Source organism: Centroberyx affinis, unplaced genomic scaffold (genome assembly GCF_046629955.1).
Source record: "Centroberyx affinis isolate AG114_WGS23_722 - 3 ecotype Tasmania unplaced genomic scaffold, CSIRO-AGI_Caff_v1 ptg001677l_1, whole genome shotgun sequence".
NCBI classification, from domain to species: domain Eukaryota; kingdom Metazoa; phylum Chordata; class Actinopteri; order Beryciformes; family Berycidae; genus Centroberyx; species Centroberyx affinis.
In genome coordinates, this window is record NW_027280097.1 from 86,904 (window position 1) to 108,397 (window position 21,494).

General features: G+C 45.4%; 1 protein-coding gene across 1 annotated transcript in view; it reads right to left on the reverse strand.

The window, feature by feature from the left end:
- Positions 1 to 3,169: 3,169 nt before the first annotated feature.
- dync1h1 (dynein, cytoplasmic 1, heavy chain 1) overlaps positions 3,170 to 21,494 on the reverse strand; it is a 33,240-nt gene continuing 14,915 nt past the window's right edge. The window contains exons 33-78 of the mRNA XM_071528464.1: positions 21,219 to 21,457; positions 20,887 to 21,043; positions 20,347 to 20,571; positions 19,999 to 20,229; positions 19,570 to 19,710; positions 19,154 to 19,387; positions 18,621 to 18,827; positions 18,211 to 18,332; positions 17,783 to 17,948; positions 17,350 to 17,513; positions 17,001 to 17,130; positions 16,711 to 16,844; positions 16,394 to 16,508; positions 16,148 to 16,309; positions 15,615 to 15,829; positions 15,287 to 15,491; positions 14,978 to 15,151; positions 14,658 to 14,777; positions 14,345 to 14,465; positions 13,760 to 13,955; positions 12,786 to 12,903; positions 12,291 to 12,506; positions 11,808 to 12,020; positions 11,394 to 11,521; positions 11,008 to 11,161; positions 10,757 to 10,903; positions 10,425 to 10,575; positions 10,028 to 10,281; positions 9,701 to 9,835; positions 9,512 to 9,606; positions 9,222 to 9,396; positions 8,927 to 9,002; positions 8,616 to 8,776; positions 8,411 to 8,522; positions 8,215 to 8,275; positions 8,012 to 8,135; positions 7,715 to 7,828; positions 7,407 to 7,577; positions 6,931 to 7,148; positions 6,678 to 6,781; positions 5,270 to 5,478; positions 4,862 to 5,015; positions 4,535 to 4,677; positions 4,188 to 4,356; positions 3,803 to 3,927; positions 3,170 to 3,638 (exon numbers count right to left, since the gene is read on the reverse strand). Of these exons, the coding sequence (XP_071384565.1) occupies positions 3,510 to 3,638; positions 3,803 to 3,927; positions 4,188 to 4,356; positions 4,535 to 4,677; positions 4,862 to 5,015; positions 5,270 to 5,478; positions 6,678 to 6,781; positions 6,931 to 7,148; positions 7,407 to 7,577; positions 7,715 to 7,828; positions 8,012 to 8,135; positions 8,215 to 8,275; positions 8,411 to 8,522; positions 8,616 to 8,776; positions 8,927 to 9,002; positions 9,222 to 9,396; positions 9,512 to 9,606; positions 9,701 to 9,835; positions 10,028 to 10,281; positions 10,425 to 10,575; positions 10,757 to 10,903; positions 11,008 to 11,161; positions 11,394 to 11,521; positions 11,808 to 12,020; positions 12,291 to 12,506; positions 12,786 to 12,903; positions 13,760 to 13,955; positions 14,345 to 14,465; positions 14,658 to 14,777; positions 14,978 to 15,151; positions 15,287 to 15,491; positions 15,615 to 15,829; positions 16,148 to 16,309; positions 16,394 to 16,508; positions 16,711 to 16,844; positions 17,001 to 17,130; positions 17,350 to 17,513; positions 17,783 to 17,948; positions 18,211 to 18,332; positions 18,621 to 18,827; positions 19,154 to 19,387; positions 19,570 to 19,710; positions 19,999 to 20,229; positions 20,347 to 20,571; positions 20,887 to 21,043; positions 21,219 to 21,457 (7,314 nt within the window). The 3' untranslated portion in view covers positions 3,170 to 3,509. The remainder of the gene's footprint in view (positions 3,639 to 3,802; positions 3,928 to 4,187; positions 4,357 to 4,534; positions 4,678 to 4,861; positions 5,016 to 5,269; positions 5,479 to 6,677; positions 6,782 to 6,930; positions 7,149 to 7,406; positions 7,578 to 7,714; positions 7,829 to 8,011; positions 8,136 to 8,214; positions 8,276 to 8,410; positions 8,523 to 8,615; positions 8,777 to 8,926; positions 9,003 to 9,221; positions 9,397 to 9,511; positions 9,607 to 9,700; positions 9,836 to 10,027; positions 10,282 to 10,424; positions 10,576 to 10,756; positions 10,904 to 11,007; positions 11,162 to 11,393; positions 11,522 to 11,807; positions 12,021 to 12,290; positions 12,507 to 12,785; positions 12,904 to 13,759; positions 13,956 to 14,344; positions 14,466 to 14,657; positions 14,778 to 14,977; positions 15,152 to 15,286; positions 15,492 to 15,614; positions 15,830 to 16,147; positions 16,310 to 16,393; positions 16,509 to 16,710; positions 16,845 to 17,000; positions 17,131 to 17,349; positions 17,514 to 17,782; positions 17,949 to 18,210; positions 18,333 to 18,620; positions 18,828 to 19,153; positions 19,388 to 19,569; positions 19,711 to 19,998; positions 20,230 to 20,346; positions 20,572 to 20,886; positions 21,044 to 21,218; positions 21,458 to 21,494) is intronic.

Genomic DNA, 21,494 nt, shown 5'->3' on the forward strand with positions numbered 1-21,494 from the left:
TAACTGGTATGATAGAAAACCAGCAGTACTCTGGGTCTAGAGGACCAGGATTGAAGACCACTGCCTTAAACAGACAGGAAAATGTTATTTTGACTAGACTGTACATTGGTGAAATCCATGTCAGGACCATTATGCCTGTAATATGTTAGGAGCACAGATCTGGGACCAGTTTATCTTTTAAGTCAGACTGAAGTATGTCATGGCCTGACCAGTGATCCCACATCAGCACAATAGAAAGTTTATCCAAATCATAAAGAAAGCGCTGTCTTTTTGATGCAAATTAAATGTAAGAATTCCTGTTTGTTGTGAGCAGGGATGTGTGAGCAGTGCGCCAGAGAGCGGACCTTTCCAAATGACCTTGCCGTTGTCACACAAGCCAGTTGGAAGGCATCCCTGTTGTTCTCTGGTAAGCATTCTCCTTCCCACAATCCATATCCAGCCATCTCATTTGTGTAACTGCTGTAACCGTGTGTGTGTGTGTGTGTGTGTGTTTGTGATTGTAGTTTTTGGACCCCTACGATGGCAGCTCTGAGGATTCTGATGAGTCGAGCGTCGCCGCAGGTTTCCCCACCAGGCGAGGAGGAGGAGGAGGAGGAGGAGGCTGCCGCTGCTCGGGCCGGAGCAGGCGCTTCATCCTTCACCACTCCGCCTCCAACCGAAACGGGATGAGAGATCCCGCGGTGGAGCAGCAACACCTTACGGACGTCCAGATGAGATCGGGGAGCGACTCGGAGCTGTGGGTGTGTGAGCTGGAGACTCTGTCCTCCCACAGCGACAGGAGTGGCTGCAGAGATCCTGTGGGCGAGACGTCCGTTGACTCCCGATCCATGGACGCGGACGCGTTCTGCCAGCTTGATGATTCGGGAGTGCACACGACCAGATCGTCCACGCCACACACACCCGGATGCCTCACGCCTGTGGCAGGGAACTCGTCCCAGCTGCTGGACAGCTCCTCGGAGAGGTCGCCCAGCCCCTGTCAGCTCAAATCTCTGCACAAGAGGAAGTTGGGTCTCCCCGGGGCAGAGGTGCAGGAGTTGGGGCAAAGGAAGAGGCAGTGTGTTACCAACATGGAGGAAGAGCGAGGAGGAGGGGACTCTGCTTCTGAAGCCTGTTAGTTTGTCAGCACCATGGGCCCATATTTATTAAGCCTTTCAGAGTAGGAGTGCTGAATATTCAAAGATCACTTACAATCATTCATGATGATCCAAGAGTCAAAACCCCACGCTAAATCAGCACTCCTCCTCTGAAATACTAAATAAGAGCCAGTCAGGGTCGTTTGGACTGCTGATACAATACATCAGCACTTTTGAGGTGTTAGTCATATTCTCTGCCTTGAATGATTCAGAGGTGAAATGAGAGACTGTATGAAAGTTATTTGACAATGTGGACTATGCACTTTGTTTAGTCACCAATATGGCCTTCAAGTATGGATAAGTTGGCAGTGTAGAGACTTGAACGATTCACACAGATGCACTTAAGCTTTTTTTTTCTACTTCAGACAGTTGGGTGATTTTGAGTATCCCACTCAGGCATCACTTTATTTAATGGAACTTTGTCTTTTTTGGCAAGATGATTATTATTTTGTTGGGAGAATTATGAAAGTAATCTGGGTCACCATGATAGACCAATGCACAAGTTATGCACCTTAAAGTTCAACTTTGTGGCAATTGTAGCATATAGAAAGGCAGATTATGACATTTAATAAAATGACTGGTTCTGCCAAAGCAAGTGGATTCCAAATATTGTACCAAGTATTCATAAAGTTCCCCCCACCAGAAGCTTTTTCGATCTAAGTTGACACACAAACACAAATCTGAGCTCATGCACAAATCCCAGCAGCTTGCAGCATCTGCTACAACCACAACTTCATTCTGATTTCATTCTGACTCACCAATACATCTTCTTTGTATTTTCCTTTTATTTCCAGAGCTAATAACCCCGAACTCCTGAAACAAATGAAAACAATCGAAGGAAATCTTAGGGAGATATCTCCTGGCTATTGCACATTAACAACAAAAAAAAACTAATTTTGGTGGAATTAATCTTTAATAAAGGTTTATTAAACTGGTTGCAGAATAAACATGTAACTTCAGCTCTGATACTTGAACTGGGTAATTTAAAAATGCATGAACGTCAATAAGAAAACACATTCTTTCCCTCATTTTTTTAAGAACATACTTTTGGTTTTGGTACCACAACCGTGATAATGTATTCCATGTGCTCCCATGTTTGTCTGGATTCAGTCTTTAGTTCCCCACAGGCAAGAATTTAACAATCAACATTTCTTTCTCTCCACTCAGTTTATTGGACAGACATTTACAAGTCTATCATTAATAAATATAAGTTTACAGAGAAAAAACCTATACTCTCCATATTAGGATATTGAATACCATGTGAATACTCCCCTAATAGTATTCTAATATTTGTCTTTCCGTTAAGGGCATCTTGTAATTAAGTTATGCAGCCCTAGCTAGTTTTTACATGTTCTATCTTATCCTTTTGTACTTTTATTTTCTAAAAAAAAAAAAAAAAGTTTTACAAGTGTATCTGCCTCTCTCTCTCCAGCCAGCAGGTGGCAGCAATACTCTGTCAGTGATAATGTTTACACTATTCTGTCTAACAGCTCATATCCTGGTTAACAATATTAAAGGTTTGGATGATATCAAGTCATATGTCAGTAATGGAGACACTGATGAAGGACAGGAACTGAAGTACAGCTCTTAGCTCAGACCTGAAGAGGAAATCGAGGATTTCAGCAGCGAAATCACTAGATCCGCTTTAACATGAACATGAACTCGTAGCTACAGACAACGCACAAACAGAATACATTTCTGACAAGTCAAGATTGTTTCCATTTTGTCACCTTCAGGAACAGGAACGGTAAGGTAAAAAACAATGAAATATGATTCATGATTATTCTATTGTCATTTGTTCTGTTATTTGGGTGCTGTGACCTCTGAACCTTGACCTCCATACTATTGGTTGTAGTCCTTTTTACTGTTGGCCAAATAATATACAAATATTCATTTACCTAGGTACCATGTTTTTTTCAGTTGCTTGCTTTGATAATTTTGGCACTTATTACAAGGGAGACAGCAAAGAAAGCATATAATATTGACTACAAACCAAACCCGAACCTATACACAAAGACACCACACTGAAGTCATTAATGCAGTTAATTTTATTCCAGTTGACTTAATTCCATTTAAAAACATACAGGTTCCTTCTTAAAAACAGATTGCTTTACTTTCACAACTTCCCCTTCCCATATCTCTTTTTCCATTCACATTCCAACTGACAACATTCCTCAGACCTTCTACGACACTTTCCAACAACAGTAAGAATGGATGCATCTAGACTAATGTTCCACGACTGCTCCGAACTACATTTAATATAGGAATGCAACAGGCTACAAACTACTTTTCAATGGTGGTTAATAGCTAATGAATGTAAGTGATTAAGTATGGTTTATTCAGCAAGACTTCTTCAGTCTTCATGGCGTGCTTCATCTACTCTGTGCAAAGGACAGCGACTCCACGCTCATAGAAGTTATGTGGGTCTTCCTTGGTAGCGATGTCAAAGTCGACAGTGAAGATCAGGTCTGACCTGGTGAAGTTCAGGTAGACGGGCAGAGTCACCTATAGGGAAGAGAAAAACAAAGCGTGACTTCAAAGCTGAATTTAATGGCCGCAAAGGATTTTTCACAAACTAGCCTGACAGTATCCAAAGTGTCACCATAATTAGGCCAGAAGGTGTATAGTTGTGAGTGTTGGGTATGCATGAGATGGTCTGTTGTTCGTACCATGTGTCTCTTCTCGGCGCTGCTCTGCTTGATCCAGCGGAGCTGAGTGAGAGGCAGCTCAGTGGAGATGGAGGTGGACAGAGAGAGCTTGTTGTTGGCACATGTAGCCCCCTGCAGTTTCAGACCTGGAAGCAACATTGAACATAACCTGCATTAGAACTGTTAACACAAAATTCTACCAATCTGCAGTACATTAGGGCATGTTTAGATGACAGGCAAATGGGATTAAGCATTCACATTGTCTAGAGGCATGTGTATACCCACACACACTTGACCCCATGTATGTGTGAAGGACACACTTTACCTATTCACATGCACCTCTATTGTAATCCCAAACTCAACCTGCACCCCCTGACTACAGCAGATGATGTGCTGGTTGTCTGACCTTTGATGCCAAAGCTGCAGGCGTCCAGCGCGGCGCCCTGGGCACTGGTGACGTTGACCTCCAGACACAGCTCTTCCAGAGACCAGCTGTTAGCCTGGGCCACGTACTGGCGGGTGGCAGTGATGTAAGCCTCCGGCACAAACAAACTGCCCAGGCACACATGGATGTTCTGGAAGGGAGGGGGCAGAGAAAGAAAGAAGGAATGAGAAAGAAACCCGTGAGTCAAAAGAAATGAGCATTACAAATGTACAACAATGCTGTGAGTGCTTCAGTCTATTTTTGAGGAATCTATCATGTTATCGAAGCGGTCCCAGGCTCGTTTGCTTTACACAAAGGGTTAACTGTACCTTCAGCTCCTTTGCGCCCCCACTGGCAGCTGCCTGGGAGATCTGCTGCAGCTGTTTGATTCTCTCACTGAAGTCTGCCACCCACTGGATCACAGTCATGGATGTTGGGACTGTGTAGCGATACCAGCTGCGAGGGAGAATACCTGGGGAGAAAGAAAGACCGATATACATACCACAGGGAATTAATATACAATCTACATGAAAAAATGTTATTGTGTTAAAGTTAACATGAGGGGTTTTCCTGTATCGCCTCCCTGTGAACTTGAAACAAAAAGTATGCTAAACCCATTAATATAATTAGAGAAACTTGAAAAACTAAGATTTTACCTTTGACAAGGTCATTGATAAGTGTGCGCAGGTCATTGGTCTGCTTCTTCTTGCCTTCACACACGTGCACCACATCGGACAGATCCTGACGGATCTCCTGCAGCATCTTGCCGCCCATCTTCACCTCGCGCTCAAAGAACCGGAACAGTGGGTCCTGGTGTGTGTGTGTGTGTGTGTGTGTGTGTATAGAACAAAACATTAACTCAGATGCAGAAGCTGGGCAGTTGCATGGACGACAAGGCAGTTAAATACATAAATATATTTATCTTCTGAAATTCAAACCTGTACTTCCATTTGTTGATTTCATTTTACCTGTAGTTTGACATACGAGCATACAACAAAAGCTGAAAAAAAAAAACCCCATCTAAACTCTGCTACCAACCACCTTTCCTCCATGTTTCCCGTTACCTTGATGTTCTCCACTGTGCGTTTGAGTGGATTGACAGTTTGGGGGATGAGCTGCAGCCAGTTGCAGGAAGTGGTGTGGAGGGTCCTCATCCAGGCCGGCTGGGTGTCAGACGTTGACGTGGTGCGCTGCTTCTTCTCCGTCTCGTAGGCAAGGTCATCCTCATCCTCCAACATCTGCATTTTCAGCATCTTACCCATCATGTCAGTGCCTGCGCAGCCCGGCGGAAGGAGCCAGCGAGCAGGGAGGGAGGTGGGGGAGAGGTGGAAGACAAGGCCGAGGTGGGAGGTAGGGGAACAAGAAATTAATCGTGGAACAAAGAAACAAATAGCTTACCTGAAGGATGTGTTAATAAGGGTTTTGTTTATCAAAATAAAGAGTTGTGCCAGTCAGACAAACATCAGGAATACACAGAGTAGGATCACAGACAGAAAAGGCTTCAGGCAAAAGACCTGACTAGACAAAGACAGAGATTTCCATCAAAATTAACATTTAGCGAGGGAGATCATGCATTCGTTCGTAGTAAAATTAACTGGATTCCAGACCAAATTGGATCTGTAACAGAAATGAACACAACCAATGTAGGGTGGAGGGGCTGAGACCAAAACTAAAGGGTGGGATGTGCAGTTGAGGGATGAAGGAGAGGGGAGGTATGGAGGATGATCCCAGGGATGGATGCTTTGGAGGCTGGAACAGTGGGAGTTTGGAGGAGGTGTGGAGATCAAACTGACAGAACAGGGAGGGAGGACATGATGCTACCATCATGCTAAGGGGTGGGGGAGTGTGTGGCTTTATTCAAACTTAATCTGGGGTAGGGGTAGTATCAGAGCAAAGCGACATGATGGCTGTGAAATACAGCTGCTGGAGGGTGAGGACACACACACCCTTCCTTTGGGCAGAACACCTCCAAACACTAAAGCTGTGAGCTACAACTAACTATGGCTATACACTTTATGACTACCATGTACAAGACTGATACTAGGGGCAACTACTGCTACCACAGTAAACTAACTAGAGAGGTGAACTGATGAGTGAGTCGATGTATGGAAGGAGGTTTAGCAGAGGGAGCAGTCCTAACATTTTCTCTAGCAACCACACACACACACTTGGTATTCTGCCCAAAGCAGATGCCAAATAAACACAAATGATGTTGACCACTTCACTCATGGCACTGAGGCACCCTGTTAAAGTAAGAACAGTTAAGACACTGGAAGAGATGCATAGATGGTAATGATAATGACATAAAATTCATGGATCAGTCAGTCCCTGGGTGCGAACCAATGAGAGAGAACCACCAAAGAAGAGATGATCACATGACAGATGAGGAAGAAGAATCAAAAGGCACCGTTGTCCTGTGACTACGACAGAAAACCAGAGTGCGGTAGATGAAGGTGGTTGGCCGAGTCATACCCTGAGTGGTGAGCAAGACCTTCTCAGCATTGCTAGGCAGCCCAAGCCAAGATGGAGTCTGGGTGTCGGGAAGCATCTCCACCCAGTGCATGAACTCCTCACGTCTGGAAAACAGAATTACAAACAATTTTTACTGCTTTAGGTCATCAGGAAGCATCATCATTCCAATATTCAGAAACTTAGGTGCGGTTTCCATCAATCAAGAGAGATTATGGGCTAACTACCACCTCATTAATCAAAAGTCAATACTGACCGAATGCCGTCGGGCATCTTGATGTCCTTGTGTCCGTCCACCTTGAGAGCCAGTTTGAACTCGCTGTCGAAGCTGCCCTTGGTGAAGATGCGTTCCAGGAAGGTGTTGAGCAGCCGCTGGTCAAACTCATTGTCAATGCGGCCGCCATAGATGGACTGAGCCATCAGGGTCTTCAGGGCCGCCCAGGGGATCTTGTCTGGTGCAATGTTCTGACGACCCTGTGTGTGCCAGTGTGTGTGTGTGTGTGTGTAGGGGGAAAGTGTACCGACAAAGAAGTCATTACCACTGTCTAAAATTTTAAAGCAATGTCAAACTGTCAGACTCTAGTAATTTATATTTTTCTAAGATAGTAAGAATTTATTAAATCATGGGTCATGGTAATAACTAGTTTCTACTGGCTAGAAAGCAATTTGTATGTTTATGTAAGCAAAATGTATGCCACATGTGCGTCACGAGGATGTGCGTTTCTCTCCGACCTTAGCAGTGTCGTCTAGCCAGGTGTCAACTGTGTCGCAGGCAGAGCGGAGGTCAGACTCTCCAAACTCGTATTTCTTGGACCAGCCCAGTGGTGCGTAGCGCAGACGCTCCTGGATGACAGCATGGAACCAGGCCAGCAGGAAGTAGAGACGCGCACGCTCATTGGGAGACTGTAAGAGAAGAGGAGAAAGAGCAATTCAGATCACAACCTTGGAGGAAATGTGCAGACAACAGTGATACTAAATGATAAAGCTTTTGGGGGGAAAGAGGTGAGGTAGGTGTGAGTGTGTGAGCCCATCTTGGTCACCTTGCACATGCGAGCTACGGGGATGTTGCTGAAGGTCCTGAGCATGTTGGCCTTGACACCAGGAGGAGGTTCAAACACAAAGATACGACCGGCACGAAGCAGGTTCACTGGCACCTGGCAGAAACACAAAACGCTTCAATTAAGACTAGGGGAGTGGGAGAGATAAGGAACTTTGGGAATAGGGGTGAGAATGAATTCATAACTGTGGCGTCAAAGGTTAAAAAAAACTTTTTGTGAGGGTACACCAAAGTCTTTGAATTCCAAGTCAAGATCATTTGTAAGAGTGATGTGGTTTACCTTGGGGTTGATCTCCATTGTGAGGAAAAGCCTGAAGCTGGCATGAGGCTGCATAGAATGGAGCTTTTTCTCCAGCTGCATCAGCCAGCCGGGGGCCAGGTGGACGTTCTCCAACATCACCCACCTGTAGGACGACAACAGTCAGGATAGAAAAGAACATAGTGTACATGCTCACAAATACAATAAAAAACACTATTCCCCACCTGCCAGACTTGACAGCAGTGTTAATGTCTCTGTCAGCCTTATTGAAGCCCTCAGCAGAACCTGTGGAGAGTAGAAAAGGACAAACATGATTTACAATATCCTCACTATGCTTTTAACTTGAACAAAAGCAGGATCTGGCTTACGTGTAATTAACTACAGTGAAGAGTCAATTAAGAGTATGAGCATTTTCCTTACCGATGGAGATGGAGGTGATGTGCTTGTTTTGCTCTGCAGCCAGATCTCTGACCAGGCCACTGGCATCGTATCCTGGCACAGAACACATCAGCACTGGAGTGCTGGGCTTCACCTACAAGAGATGAGAGAAGGATGTCAGCTAAAGATTCATTGGAAATGGCAGGGGTCTCAGGGGGAGAAAATGATTGAACAAGGATGCAAGTACCTCATTATCTATGATGTTAGCCAGGTCAAGAGGCTGTTCGATGATGTTCATGAAGCTCTCTCCCAGCACCTTGGACACAACGATGTGAGACATGGCCAATAGACGGTCTGGACGGAAGGCCTGGATCAGCAACAGCTGGTGCATCGCCTGGCCAATGGGAGCTGAGCAGGAAGTGGCAACAGGTTAGAGCAGGTCATGTACACATTTAAAATATTAAAATCACTATCTGCTTGGCTTTAATGCTGTGCATGTATTTATACCATTAACTGTATCATTTGTAAAATCTGAAAAGTGACAGTCTTAATACTCACTGGACTGCTTCTCCTCTGACCACAGATAAGGAACAGACAAATCTGGAGTGTTGCTCTCCAGCCACATGAAGAATTGCTGAAGTCACAAAAAAAACAAAGCATAATGAGCATGACTGATATAGTTCATATCCAAAGAAAGTAGCTCTTTAAGACAGAAGGTATGCTTATAAATTAAGAATATAAGTGTGTTCAGAAGCAACTTCAGCTTAAAGGTCCATGTAATCAGAGAGAGTTTGGGCATAGAACCTGACCATGGGTTGTGTAAATAGTACTGACAGTATCTCTTGTATCTCACCTCATCAGCCTCGACTTTGTCCACCAGGTCCTTGAATGCTGGCAGGGTGCTGAGGCGGACCATGGCCTCACTCTGCTCAGTTGTCAGACCCTTCACCTTGGGCAGCGACATGCCTGTCAGTACAATCTCCTTTCCACGCAGGAAGTGCTGGAACTCTGCATCAAACGAGGGTTCACTGGAGAAGAAGGGACAGTTTGCAATGGTCAGAATAATGTTCCTGGGAGACCTTGTTTAATGTAATATTACTCTGTTCAGAATGTTATACCAGTGTATGTGTGCATCTGTCTTACCTGGTCATGCCCTTTAGGCTGATCCTAGCCAGCAGCATGGCGAAGGTAATGTGGTCATGGTGTAGCATACCTCTAGCCACTCTGTTGAATGCCACCTACATACACAGAAACCAAACATAAGTACGGGTCTACTACATTCATTGCACCAATGCAAATGAGTCCCTTGCATTCAACAGATGTGGTTTATACCTGGAAGAGGTCCTTGGTGATGATGGAAAGTCTCTGGGTATGATCACTAATGCCCTTGAGGTTGGGGTTCTCGTACAGCACCGTGTGGTAGGTGTCCAGGAAGAAATGAAGGGAGTACTGGTACAGGAAGTGCATCTGGAGGGAGATACAAATAAACGGCATGGTTAACAGAATACTAAGATTACATTATGGACAGCATGTGTTCTTAGCCTTGGGTGTGTGTGTCGCGGAATGTGAGTCAAAGTTTGCACATTAATGTCAGTGTGACAGAATGAGTAAGAAATTTAGGAAAAGAGTGAGAAAATAAGACAAGTGTTGTGTCCAGACCTGGTTGAGAGCCTCCATGGTGAAGTAGATGCTGCTGCAGGCGGAGGACAGAGACAGGTATTGCTGTGACACTGCCTCCACCTCGGCCATGACGATGTCCGTCTCCTCTACCTTCCTAGTCACCTCAGCAGCCTCCTTCTTCAGGTTCTCCAGCGTGGTGATGATGGTGTCGTCGTCAAGGATACGACCCTTGACCTCATTGAGGGCCTGCAGCAGGGATTTTTCCAGCTGGCGCAGACGGAGCTGGAACTCACCTAAAAGAGACATGAGGAGAGAGACAGTCATTATCATTTTACTACAGTTAGTAGGAGCCTGTTCAGTGCTTGCAAACTCATGTGAGGTCCATCTATTGTCCATGGTGATTTAAGTGATTCTCAGTCAGTTTTCTGTCTCTCACCCTGCAGTTTGAGGAGGTCAGAGCGTTTCTCATCCACGTCGGGCCTCTCGGCCTTCAGGACCTCGTTGAGACACTGGCTCTGCAAGCTGCTGCGTGTCACCGTGAAGTTGACGAATGTCACACGAGAACACAGGTCTGGTGGAAACTCGACCTGCATGTACAAGAGCCAAGGCAGACCACAGATTACCTGCATGTTCACAATGATTTCACCGGCTTGTTTCATGAGGGAAATGCTCCATTTCAGCTTGAAGCATGAAAATTTGTTTTGAAATATCATCTTATGAGCTCAGAGTAAGTATACATGTAATCTAAATGCCCTTTAGACTCCTCACCGTCGGGTCTCTTGTGGAGAGGAAGATGACGAAGGAAGGTGACAGATCAATGTCCTGGTCTCCCAGGGTGATGAGGACACGTCCTCCGGTCCTGCGGACCTCTCTGTTCAGCACAGGGTTCAGAATGGGGTCGTAGCTTTCCACGTCCTGACAGGCAAAAAAACAGAGGGTGTAAGACAGTGAGAAGCACATGCAGGATGAAACATTGGTACTGTGAAAAAGGTTGGTTGCAACACTCAAGCAGCTCTTACCTGGACCAGCAGCGGGTTTCCAAAACGCAGGGCGCTCTCCAGGTTCTTCCTGAAGGCATCGTCCAGGAAGCTGGTTCTGGTGATCTTGCGTTCTTTGTACTCATTCATTATGAACTCTGTGGCCTGGCCTGATGGATCGATGATCAGAGGGTACCTAAAAAGGGCAGGGGTACAGAACAAGAAATATAAGAAGCCACAGTCTACACAGAGTGTCTTTACTATTACAGTATGTTGGGCCAGTGCCTACAGCGCCAAACACCAATGCAGTGACCGCTTATCACAAAAGGCGCAAGTAATCTCAGTAATTGAATAGTACTGATAAAACTGAATGATATTAGAATGCCACTTTTGTCAAGGTACCCTGACCAGATGGGGAAGCTACTGACCTGTTGAACCTCTTGAGCATGATGGCATTCTCAGTACAGAGGTCATCAGCTGGGAGGGAGTTGGCCTGCCAGCGGAGCCTCTCGTCAGCGTTGGACAGGTACTCAGTCCTGGCAATATCCGTACGGAACTAGGGGAGAAATAAAGGCAATTAGGAATGATACATGTGGTACATGTGATGTATGTGGCAAGTTCTTAACCTACGTGCTGTGGCCACACTGCCTTGAGATTTTGTTCAAATAGAAGAAATATAAAAAATATCACTAATGAAATCAAACTATCTCCCTTTAAATTAACTGAAATTAATTCCCAAGAAAATCTGGCAAGGAGCACCAGATTACTGCTCCAACTCTTGAGCTGGAGTAATTACAGCCTCTGAGAGAGTGTGTACCTCATCTATAACACAGTGCAAGTACCTGAATGTTGGCTTGCTGCAGGTGGTGAGACCAGGTAGTGAAGAGGTTCTGTCTCATCTGCTGTTCAAAGTAGCCAGCATAGGCAATGAACGCTGCAGAGAGCAAACAGTCTCCAGCGATGGTGGACATCTGGTTCTTGAAGGTCTCACTGGTCTGCTCCCAGCGCTCCCTCTCAGCTGACAGGCTCTTCAGCAGGGCTGTGCTGCGGTTCACCTGGGAACAGAGAACAGAAGGGTTAAGAAAAATGCTACAAGATCTTTTAGTTAATTATAGAGCCGGAAGAGTAGCCGGGTTGGCTTTTAAAGTTCAGGATTTGAGACACCAAGAGAGTGTCCGATGGTTCCAGCAGCAATACCTTAGACTCTATTGAGGTGAGGCCAGTTCAGCCTCAATAACAAACACATGCCTCAGACATGACAATGACTGGAAGAGAAGGGGAGGATAGGGAGGGAACTAGATATTAGTGATATGATGACCAGTTACCTTGGCCTCGACTGCAGCCAGGTCGGCCTTGATGGCCTGAGCCTCCGAGATGAGTACAGCATACTCCTCCTTGTAGCGAGCGATGCTGGCCTCAAGGTCTCTGATCATCTGCTCCACCTCCTCTGCCTTCGACTTGTTGTCCTTGGCATCATCCTCCAGCTTCTGCAGCTCATTACGCAGAGGCTCCACACGCTTCAGCATGTCAGCATAGTTTAGCTGGGGGAGAGGGAGAATACAGAGTTCAACAGTAGAGTTGGTTTAGTCATCAATACCATTACACTAAAAAACACAAAAAATTCAGCCTTTATACACCTTTAAACAAAATGGACTAGTGATAAAACTAGCACAAATACAGATTTTAATTATAGGCAATGGATGACAGATGTCCCACAGTAAGGAGTATTATGTCAGTTACAGGAAGGTTTCTATTGGGTTCTTGCGTATTCAACTGAGCTATTGGATGGGTAGCTGCTAGTGTCCATGGTGCTTCCTTACCTGAGCAATGGCCCATTTAACCATGGGTCCACAGGCCAGAGAGGCCCTGTTGACTTGCTCATAGTTGTAGCTGGGGTTGGACATGTAGTTCTTCTTCATCTTCTCACGGATGGAGTCACTGGAGAAAGTAGAAACATTGCAGAAGTAAGAATATAGCAGCATTTATATAGTCGAAAACTTAAATGAGTGTAGAGGGATGATTATGAACCACTGGAAATGAAATATGTAGATGAGGGATGTTTGGAATTGTTTGGATTTTAATGCTGGGAATAGGGAGGTTGTGTATATTCCACCCAATTTATTTTTTTCTTGTGAGATACAACTTTAAATGTAAATCATAACAATGACCAGAAGATCAGAAGACAATGATCTGGATAGGCTTATTTAATTCCAGGACAACCACAAGTTATGATCAGCACATTTTCTGATTCCCCAAATCAAATCAACCGCTTGTGATTTTCTCCAAACTAAACAGAAACCCAAAATCAAGCGCTAATCACAGGTGCCAGATTGATTAACGTAGTGATCGAAAATTCGATTCTGCTTTCATCCGACATTAAAGAAGAGACGTGATACGTTCTGACGCCGGTACCTCATTTCCTCAGAGGAAAAGTTGACTATGCTGCTGATGAAATTGTCCCTGATAATAACTTGTCTGATCTTTTTCCAGTCATTGGTCTCCTCGCCCAGCAGCAGGCAGATAGACTCCAGGGCCAGCTTGACTGCCGCTGGGGGGTTGGTCATGGCCCGCACTTCTACTAGGTGCTGCCGCTTTATAGAACTCACCGCTAGGTAGGGGGAAGGAGGAATAGGTTTGAAGGAAAGAGGGAATGAGAGGAGGGTGGAGAGGAGTAGTGAGGAACAGGATAGGAGTTTAAAAGGGGGATTTAGGGGTAGGAAAGTAAGGATTGAGAAAGAGAGGGAGAGAGCACTCTTTAGTGAACAGTTGTAGTGAAAACATTCTCTCTTTTCACCTGATCTCGTCAGCAGAGAAGTTGACAATGGTGGGGATGAAGTTCTCCCTCATGATGATGGAGCGGATCTGCTTCCAGTCCGTGGTGCTCTCTCCCAGGAGCAAGCAGATGGACTCCAGGGCCAGCTTCACAGCCCCGGGCGGGTTGGCCATAGAACGCACCTCCACCAGGTGCTGCTTCTTAATGGACTTAACAGCTATCAACACCAAGGGTGGGGATTATGAGGAGGAAGGGGGCAGTGATGGAAAGGGAGCGCAAGTAGAGAGGAAGACGTTAACAGGGAGCCATAAGAAAACATTGTCAAGGAAAAATATTTTAAATACAAGAGAGTGTAGAGGGGAGTAACTCCACTGGGAAAAAAAATAAAAAATAAACAAAATAAAAAGAATGCCCACCCATTTTCTGGTATTATAGTACTGTAGTATACAGGTACTACAGTAGAATACTTTCCATCATTACACAAAATGTATAATAAACTATCCTTGCAGCAAAGATGACTATATTTGGTCTGTGAAAAAAGATTAATAAAATACCATAAAAAAAAAAAACCCAAAAAATCACCATAAACCATGTAAAATATAGTACCGTTTTGAGCTTCAATAACAGCAGGCTCCACCTGGTCCAAGTCTTCTTTGACGCTCAGCTGTTTGTCCTTGATTACCTCCTGCTGCTTGTACACAGATTCCTGGATCTCCTGACTCATCACCTGGAATCACCATGGAAACAAATGTAAGTAAGAGCAGTTTGATGCTCCAATCAACCCATATCTACCATACAATGCAGAGCTGAAGGGATCATGCCCATAGCTGTCCAACAGGTAAAGAACATACCGTACCAAGAGGCTGGGTTTGTCTTCTGGGAAAAAACAATAAAATAAAAAAAACTAAAACCCAGTCACCTTTTTCTTCTCAGCCTCCTGCTGGTCTTTGACCATCTTCTTCAGCTTGTCATTGGCAGCAGCATTCTTCACCTCCAACTCCTGGCTCTTGATTCTCAGGTCACGACGAAGCTCCTCCACCTTGGTGAGGAAGCATAGATAGATAGAACAATCAGGCATTTGCACAGAATCAACCAGCAGTTGGCAAGAACTAACTAAAAGACAGCTTCTTGGGTCGTGGGGACCAGCTCCAATCGGGATTTGAGGAAAACGCTTAACAAAATAGCATTTGATGCATGCAAGAACATAAAACTACATATTTAATAACTTAATCTCTTTACCTGATCGACAGTCTCCTTGATCTTGCGGAGACCAACATTAAGATGCATCTGCTGCTCTTCCAGCTCGCTGCGTTTCTCGTTGAACAGGTTGGCATAGTGGTTGATGAAGTCTAGGTAGTGGCGAGGAGTGATAGCCATGGTGTGACCACCGCGCTTCGCCAGACGGTTGTTAGCCTGAAAAGAGGAAAAAGGACAATAGGTAATAAGTATGCAAATCAAGTATTTATTAGCTTTGCTATGCAATGTTGTCAAATATATCATTGCCGTTATACATAAACCAACCTTGCAAAATTGGAAAAATAACCTTACCTGGTGGAGTGTCTGGTGTACGAACACACAGCCGTTGACAATGGCCTCGCGGTGAGTTGGTGGCTGTGGCATTTTGTCGTAGACGATGGGCATGTAGTCTGGCACCTTGTAGTTGGGCTTCTCCAGGTCCATCTTGCTGGTGAACTCCTTACCCACCTGGTAAAGGGCCTCTGTGGACCAGTCTCCAAACCAGTTCAGCACACACCTGGCACAGAGGGGAGGTTTCGGTTAACACAGAAACTCCATTCTGTTATTATAATGTTGATTCCCCGCTCTTCTCTGATGTAATGTATTCATTCATGCTGAGTGTGCGTATGTGTCTCCCTACCTGTTGAAGAGGGCAGGAGATGTGGCAGCCCTGTCCTTCAGGCCCTCTGATGAGGGGTTCATGGTGAAGACGACGTGGAGGTTCCTGATGACCTGGCTGGTGAACCACTTGTACAGCTCCTCATGCGTGTCCAGCATCAGCCCCTCTTTCTGGGCTCCCTCCTTACACTGGGTCATCAGGGTGGCATACTCATCTCCCTCAAACAGACCAGGAACCTACAGAGAGCAGGGAAACATTTCCACATTGAGAACCAGAAAATGGTGTACACACACAAAACAAAACTCTTATCTCAAATGCAGGGTAAAAGCTAAAGGCAAAAGAAAAAAAAAAACACCGCATCTTGCTCCCAGTGAGCTTTACTGGTGGGTTGAACACTGGGCTGAAACTTTACTCAAGTAAAGCTAATTGAGCAGGGTTAGGGTTAGCGTTAGAGGACAGAGGACCAGGAAGGGATTTGCATATTAGTATGTAGCAATCAGTGTAGTAGACCATAATAGAAATAGTATGAAATGCTGAGAATGGCAGCATGTTACCTCTCCGTTGGCCAGCAGTGTGTTCATTCTCTCCAGGAAGCCAGAATCAAGCACGTTGGACTCATCCATGATGAAGGCAATCTTCTCGTTCTTACAGCCAGAGCGACGCAGCACCGTACGCAGGTCCTCGTCAAAGTCCTCTCCCGTGTACTTCCTGTGTACCTGAACACGCACAAAAATGACTCAGCACATACAGGCACTTGTGCCAATATGGTTCTCAATCATGTTCACATTTACTATTCCAACCTTGATCTGGTAGACACTCAGTCCATTCATCCAGGCTACAAAGCGAGACAAGGTGGTCTTTCCTGCTCCGCTCACACCGATCAGCAGGAGATGGCCCTGGGGCTGACGGAAGATTCTAGAGGGCGATATGGATTTATGAGATTTACTCAAAATAAACAAATATACCAGATCTAAAAATCCACTTTTGCAACAAATTCGTCCATGTACATAAGTGTTTCCAGTCACAACAAAATTGTCCATGTCCACTGCAACTCTAACACTAGACTAGTAGTATATCAGCAGCATAGAGGCCAAGAGGCTAGGACGCTGTTCCTCACCGGTCGATCCTGAGGACGTGGTCCAGCACCTCGTTGAACAGCACCAGAGGGACGTCTAGCTCTTCTTCATAGAAGACCTTCAGACGGGCCTTCACATAGTCCCTCAGCTCCTCCTGCTCCACTGGGATGTAGTCCTGCAAGCCGGAGATTGTCAGTTAAAATGGGCATTACACCACTAAGCACTCACACTCCCTTAATTTAGTATGGACAGGTTCTCCTCTTAGAACAGGCAAAATCCCCCATTGCCAAAGCAGGAATATCACAACATGGTCAATCTGTCGGTAGTTTACCTTGGAGAGCCAGTTGCTGTAGAGGATGGGTCTGTTGAGAGCCTTTTCCTTGTCAATGTTAGGGAAGTGTTTGAGAGCCACCATGTCGATGTTCTCATCTGTCCACTTTCTCTCCTCATCCCCTACCAGCCTGGAAAAGGTTTAGAGCAAACCACATTGTCAACACATTGGTCACTCTTAAAATACCTTAGGGTGGTAGATGCAGTTCTTAAGTAGCACTTATCAGATTTGTCAAATCAATGACACCACTTTTGACAAAAGAAGCATGCTTACACTGCCAATCAACTTGGCTACTTGGGCCAGAATAAGCTGCTCTTTGAATAATGGCCTCTCACAAACTTCTACCCACCTATCCTGGAAGAGGCGGAGAGCCTCGTGGGCCCAGATGCGGATAAGACCCTCCACAGGCAGAGTCTCCAGGGGTCGCAGGGCCTCAAAGATTCCCCTCACCCAGCGGGTCATCTCTCTGGGAGAGTAGATATAGTGGGGCTGGGTATCCTGGGTGAACCGCTCCTGAAGGAATAACAAGTAGAAGTAGAGGAGATATTACGTGGATAAAAATGAATACAGCGAATGACAAGCGATTGAATATAGGACAATGGAACAAGTGATTCTACTCTTCATAGTATATGTATAAACCATACTTATATCCTATTCTGTGGACACTGGCTTCTTTTGAGCTTCACATGCTTTGAATCGTAAATCGTAAGTAAACATCAGGGCGATCATAAATGACACAATGAACACTTGAACTGTTTACTACAGCCTGGTGTATCCTTTACCTGAGACATGGTGTAGAACTCAACCATGGCAGCGGTGAGGGGTTCAGCGTAGGTACGTAGAGAGGGAATGAGGCGCAGCATGGCGCGGTTGAAGGTTCCATAGATCTGGGTGAGAGAGGCCGGTCCTGGATAGTCCACGTACACCACAGGAATGTGACGTAAGAACCTAGATGTACGTCACAACACAACATAGCCACTGTCAGTACTCAACAAGAGCAATCTTTATCTTCCTAGTATCTGTGTTTTGAAAACTTTTCGGCATTAACATACTATCCACGTTTAGATATACTGTTAACTTCAGGTAGTTATTTTAGGGTAATCCCTTTCAATGTTCCACTCTTATGAAACGCTCAATGTTCCACTCTTATGAAACGCTCAAGGACAGAATTATCACCTCATTTCACAGACGTTAAGGCTATCTACTGCACCTGTGTGTGAGGGGCTTTCTGCCAGGGTCGGTGGGAGGATTACAGGCTCCCACAAACTGGATCCTCTCCAGTTTGACCCAAGTCTGGTCTGAGGTGCGGTAGAACCCTCCATGTTCCACCATCTGCAAAGAAAACACAACAGGGGAGCTTTAACATACAAGGAGGGATACACATTTTTGTATGTTGTCATAATTTTAGTTTACACAATTAAAAAAAATAATAATAATAATGTCCATCTTGAAAATAGTCAAGATGTTGCTGTCGAATGCAAAAAAGAATACAATTTTCTTCCTCAAATTACAGAATATTAATCGTGATCACAATATATGGCAAAATAATTGGGAATATCATTCTGGCAATAACTGTGCAGCTCTACTTGTGACTGTGTGTTTGCAAACATTGGACCATACCTGTCTGAGGAAAGAGATGACCCTCTGTGTGCCGTACTTGTCCATGTCCGGTAGATTGATCTCGTCACAGAACAGCACCAGCCACTTGCCCAGCTGGACGGGGGCGAGGACCACACCGTTGGGGGTGCGGCGGTATTCGCAGTAGTGGTCAAAGGTCTTCAGCAGCAACTCTGGGGTGGTGGCGCTGGAGAAGTTCAGACCCACGACCTGGGAGAGAGAAGAGGAGGAAATTTGAATTACAGAATACGTACATCATTTTATCACCATCTACGCATATTAACAGTTCAGAATCTGTCAGTGTAAGGGTGATCCCTTTTAATATTCTACTCTTCTAAAAACACAGACAGAATTATTATATCCAACTTTTTCAAGATTTTTACTTTTACCTGTGTATGAGGGGCTTTCTGACCCATGTAAGTCCAATACTGATACAAGGATATGAAAACAACTCTACAGTTTCATCCTAGTTTCAAAGACGCCTGGCTAGAGTGATTCTTCATCAACTTCAAAAATTCTTTCATGCAGTCTCTCACCTCCATATCAGGCAAAGCCCTGAGGGCACTGAACAGAGTCATGGTCTTTCCAGAGCCGGGAGGTCCGCACAGCACCAGTGGTTTGTGCTCAGCCAGCCAGGTGTAGAGCAGGGCCTCGTGGCGAACGGTGTCCAGGGTGGGAACCACCACGTCTGGGGATGCCACCTTGTGGGTCTCCACCTCAATCTGGGGCACCTTGACCTGCCAAGACTGCCACTCGCCTGAGATGCACACCTGGGTGGAAAGGAACAGTTGTTGGTTTGTTATCAATGACTTGTGGGTACAGAGAACCAAATACAGTATTATCAACATCTGTTTGACTGAAAGAAGCTGAGGTTGAGTCTAAATGATGATCAGCTTGATAACTACTTCTGGCATAAAATCTCATGTTTAAACAGTTCAAAGTTCCTCTGTACCTCGTAGTCGATGATGGGGACATTGGGAGCAGAGGGGAGGGGCACGGTGGTGATGCGACGGATGTACTCCCCAAGCTCCGCCCTCATCTTCAGCCGTCCGTCACCAGAGAAGGACCACAGCACGGCATAGATCAGATACCTCTGTAGGGAGATAACACCACAAAGTTCATCAGCTATGAGACAATGTTTTTTTTTGTTTTGTTCAAAATTCCAGTGCTGTACTTATTTCAAAAAGGTCACATTTGGGTGATCAAACCTTTAAAAGGATTGTGGCATAATGGGGCGATTCGTTTTAATGATAACTACATTATAGCACTATTATTTAAGTTACAACGTACTGATAAAATTCCAAGGTGTTTAAGTTATGTAAGGTACAAACCATAAAAGACACCCAAGTTTCTTTCAGATGAATGGAAAGCAGAACATTACCTGCATGTATCTCTCAAGCTGGTCAATAGGCATGGGGAAGTCGGGGTGGTTGTTGTTGTACAGAGCCACATTACGGCAGGCCTGGTGCAGCATGGAGAACAGGGAGCCCATGCAGCGCAGCCGGGTGAAGTCCATGATGTGCTCCATCTTGGAGGCATGCTCCAAGGCTTTGATCACCAGCCCTGTGGAGGTGAAGTAAGGCTGCAGGATAGCTGCCACATCACGCTGGATCTGGAGGAGAACAAACAAAACAATGTTATGATGTTAAAGGATTGTTTAAGATTTGACAAAAAAGTGGACATGATTGTGGAGCATAAATTAAGTATCAGACTGGGAGCACAAACCCACCTGCAGCATGGGTGATACAGTCTCCTCCTCATCCTCTGTGCCTTTCCTCATGCGCTGAGCCTCATCCTCTCCATCATCCAACGAGATGCTGCGAATGCGAGCCAGGAAGTTGTTGAAAATCATGTCGGTGCTGAGGACATCCTCACTGAACCAGACCATACCACAGCGAGACACGGTGGCCAGGGTTGCGTACTTCAGATCCTGTACCTCAAACATTATGCGTACCTGGGGAGAGAGGGAGTAACTCACAGGGTTTTAAACCAAGGCCAAGCAAGATCTCTGCGATACTTCGGGAACAATGCAATGCAATGTGGAAACAAAGGGTTCAGTTTGAGGTTTTCTGTTAGCTAGAACATCAATAAAACTTTGGGAAAACTATGTAACTTAATATGCAAGGGCTAAAAGGCCATCTTGTAAGTACAGTTACATCTCTGTACTAGATTTATACATGTGTCTGTCACATGATGACAAGCACCTATCTGCTAATCCACAATAACAAAGTGGTGATGTAATGAATGTGGTGAGGTGCCATGCTCTTACGTTAGGCGGCAAGCTGAGACGCTCTCCGTTGGGCAGGGTGAGCAGCTTGTTGTCATCCAGGACAGAGTTGAGATTTTCAACCCACTCTGGGTCAACATCGCCGTCGAAGATGATCCACTGGCGCTTTTGCAGCTCACCACGCACATTGTCAATGATCCTGGAGTTGGGATAATAGCAAATGTATTAGTCTACAAGTTGGAGCAAAACAGCACCTCTTGTTCTTGCAAGTTACTTGCTGCTGTTAAACAATAGTTCTCTTTTCAATGCAAGACGAACTGAATAGAGTTGTACGCCCTGTATATATGTATATAAGCATGTGTAAAAGAGCTCACTTCCTGAGGATGTGCGTGAACAAGCCATCGGTCCACTCGCGGGTGTTGGGGTCCAGGGTTCCATACAGGTGGTCCTTGCTGATGGCCTTGGGGTCGATGATGTGGGCCACGCCCTCAATGCCCTCCAGCCTCTCCAGGGCCTTGAGCAGCACCCTCCAGGCCATGGTCTTCCCGCTGCCTGAGGGACCCACCATCATCAGTCCATGGTTGATCTGGGTGATTTGGTACAGCTGGAGCACCTGAAACACAGAATGAATGACACTTAGATAATGTTTT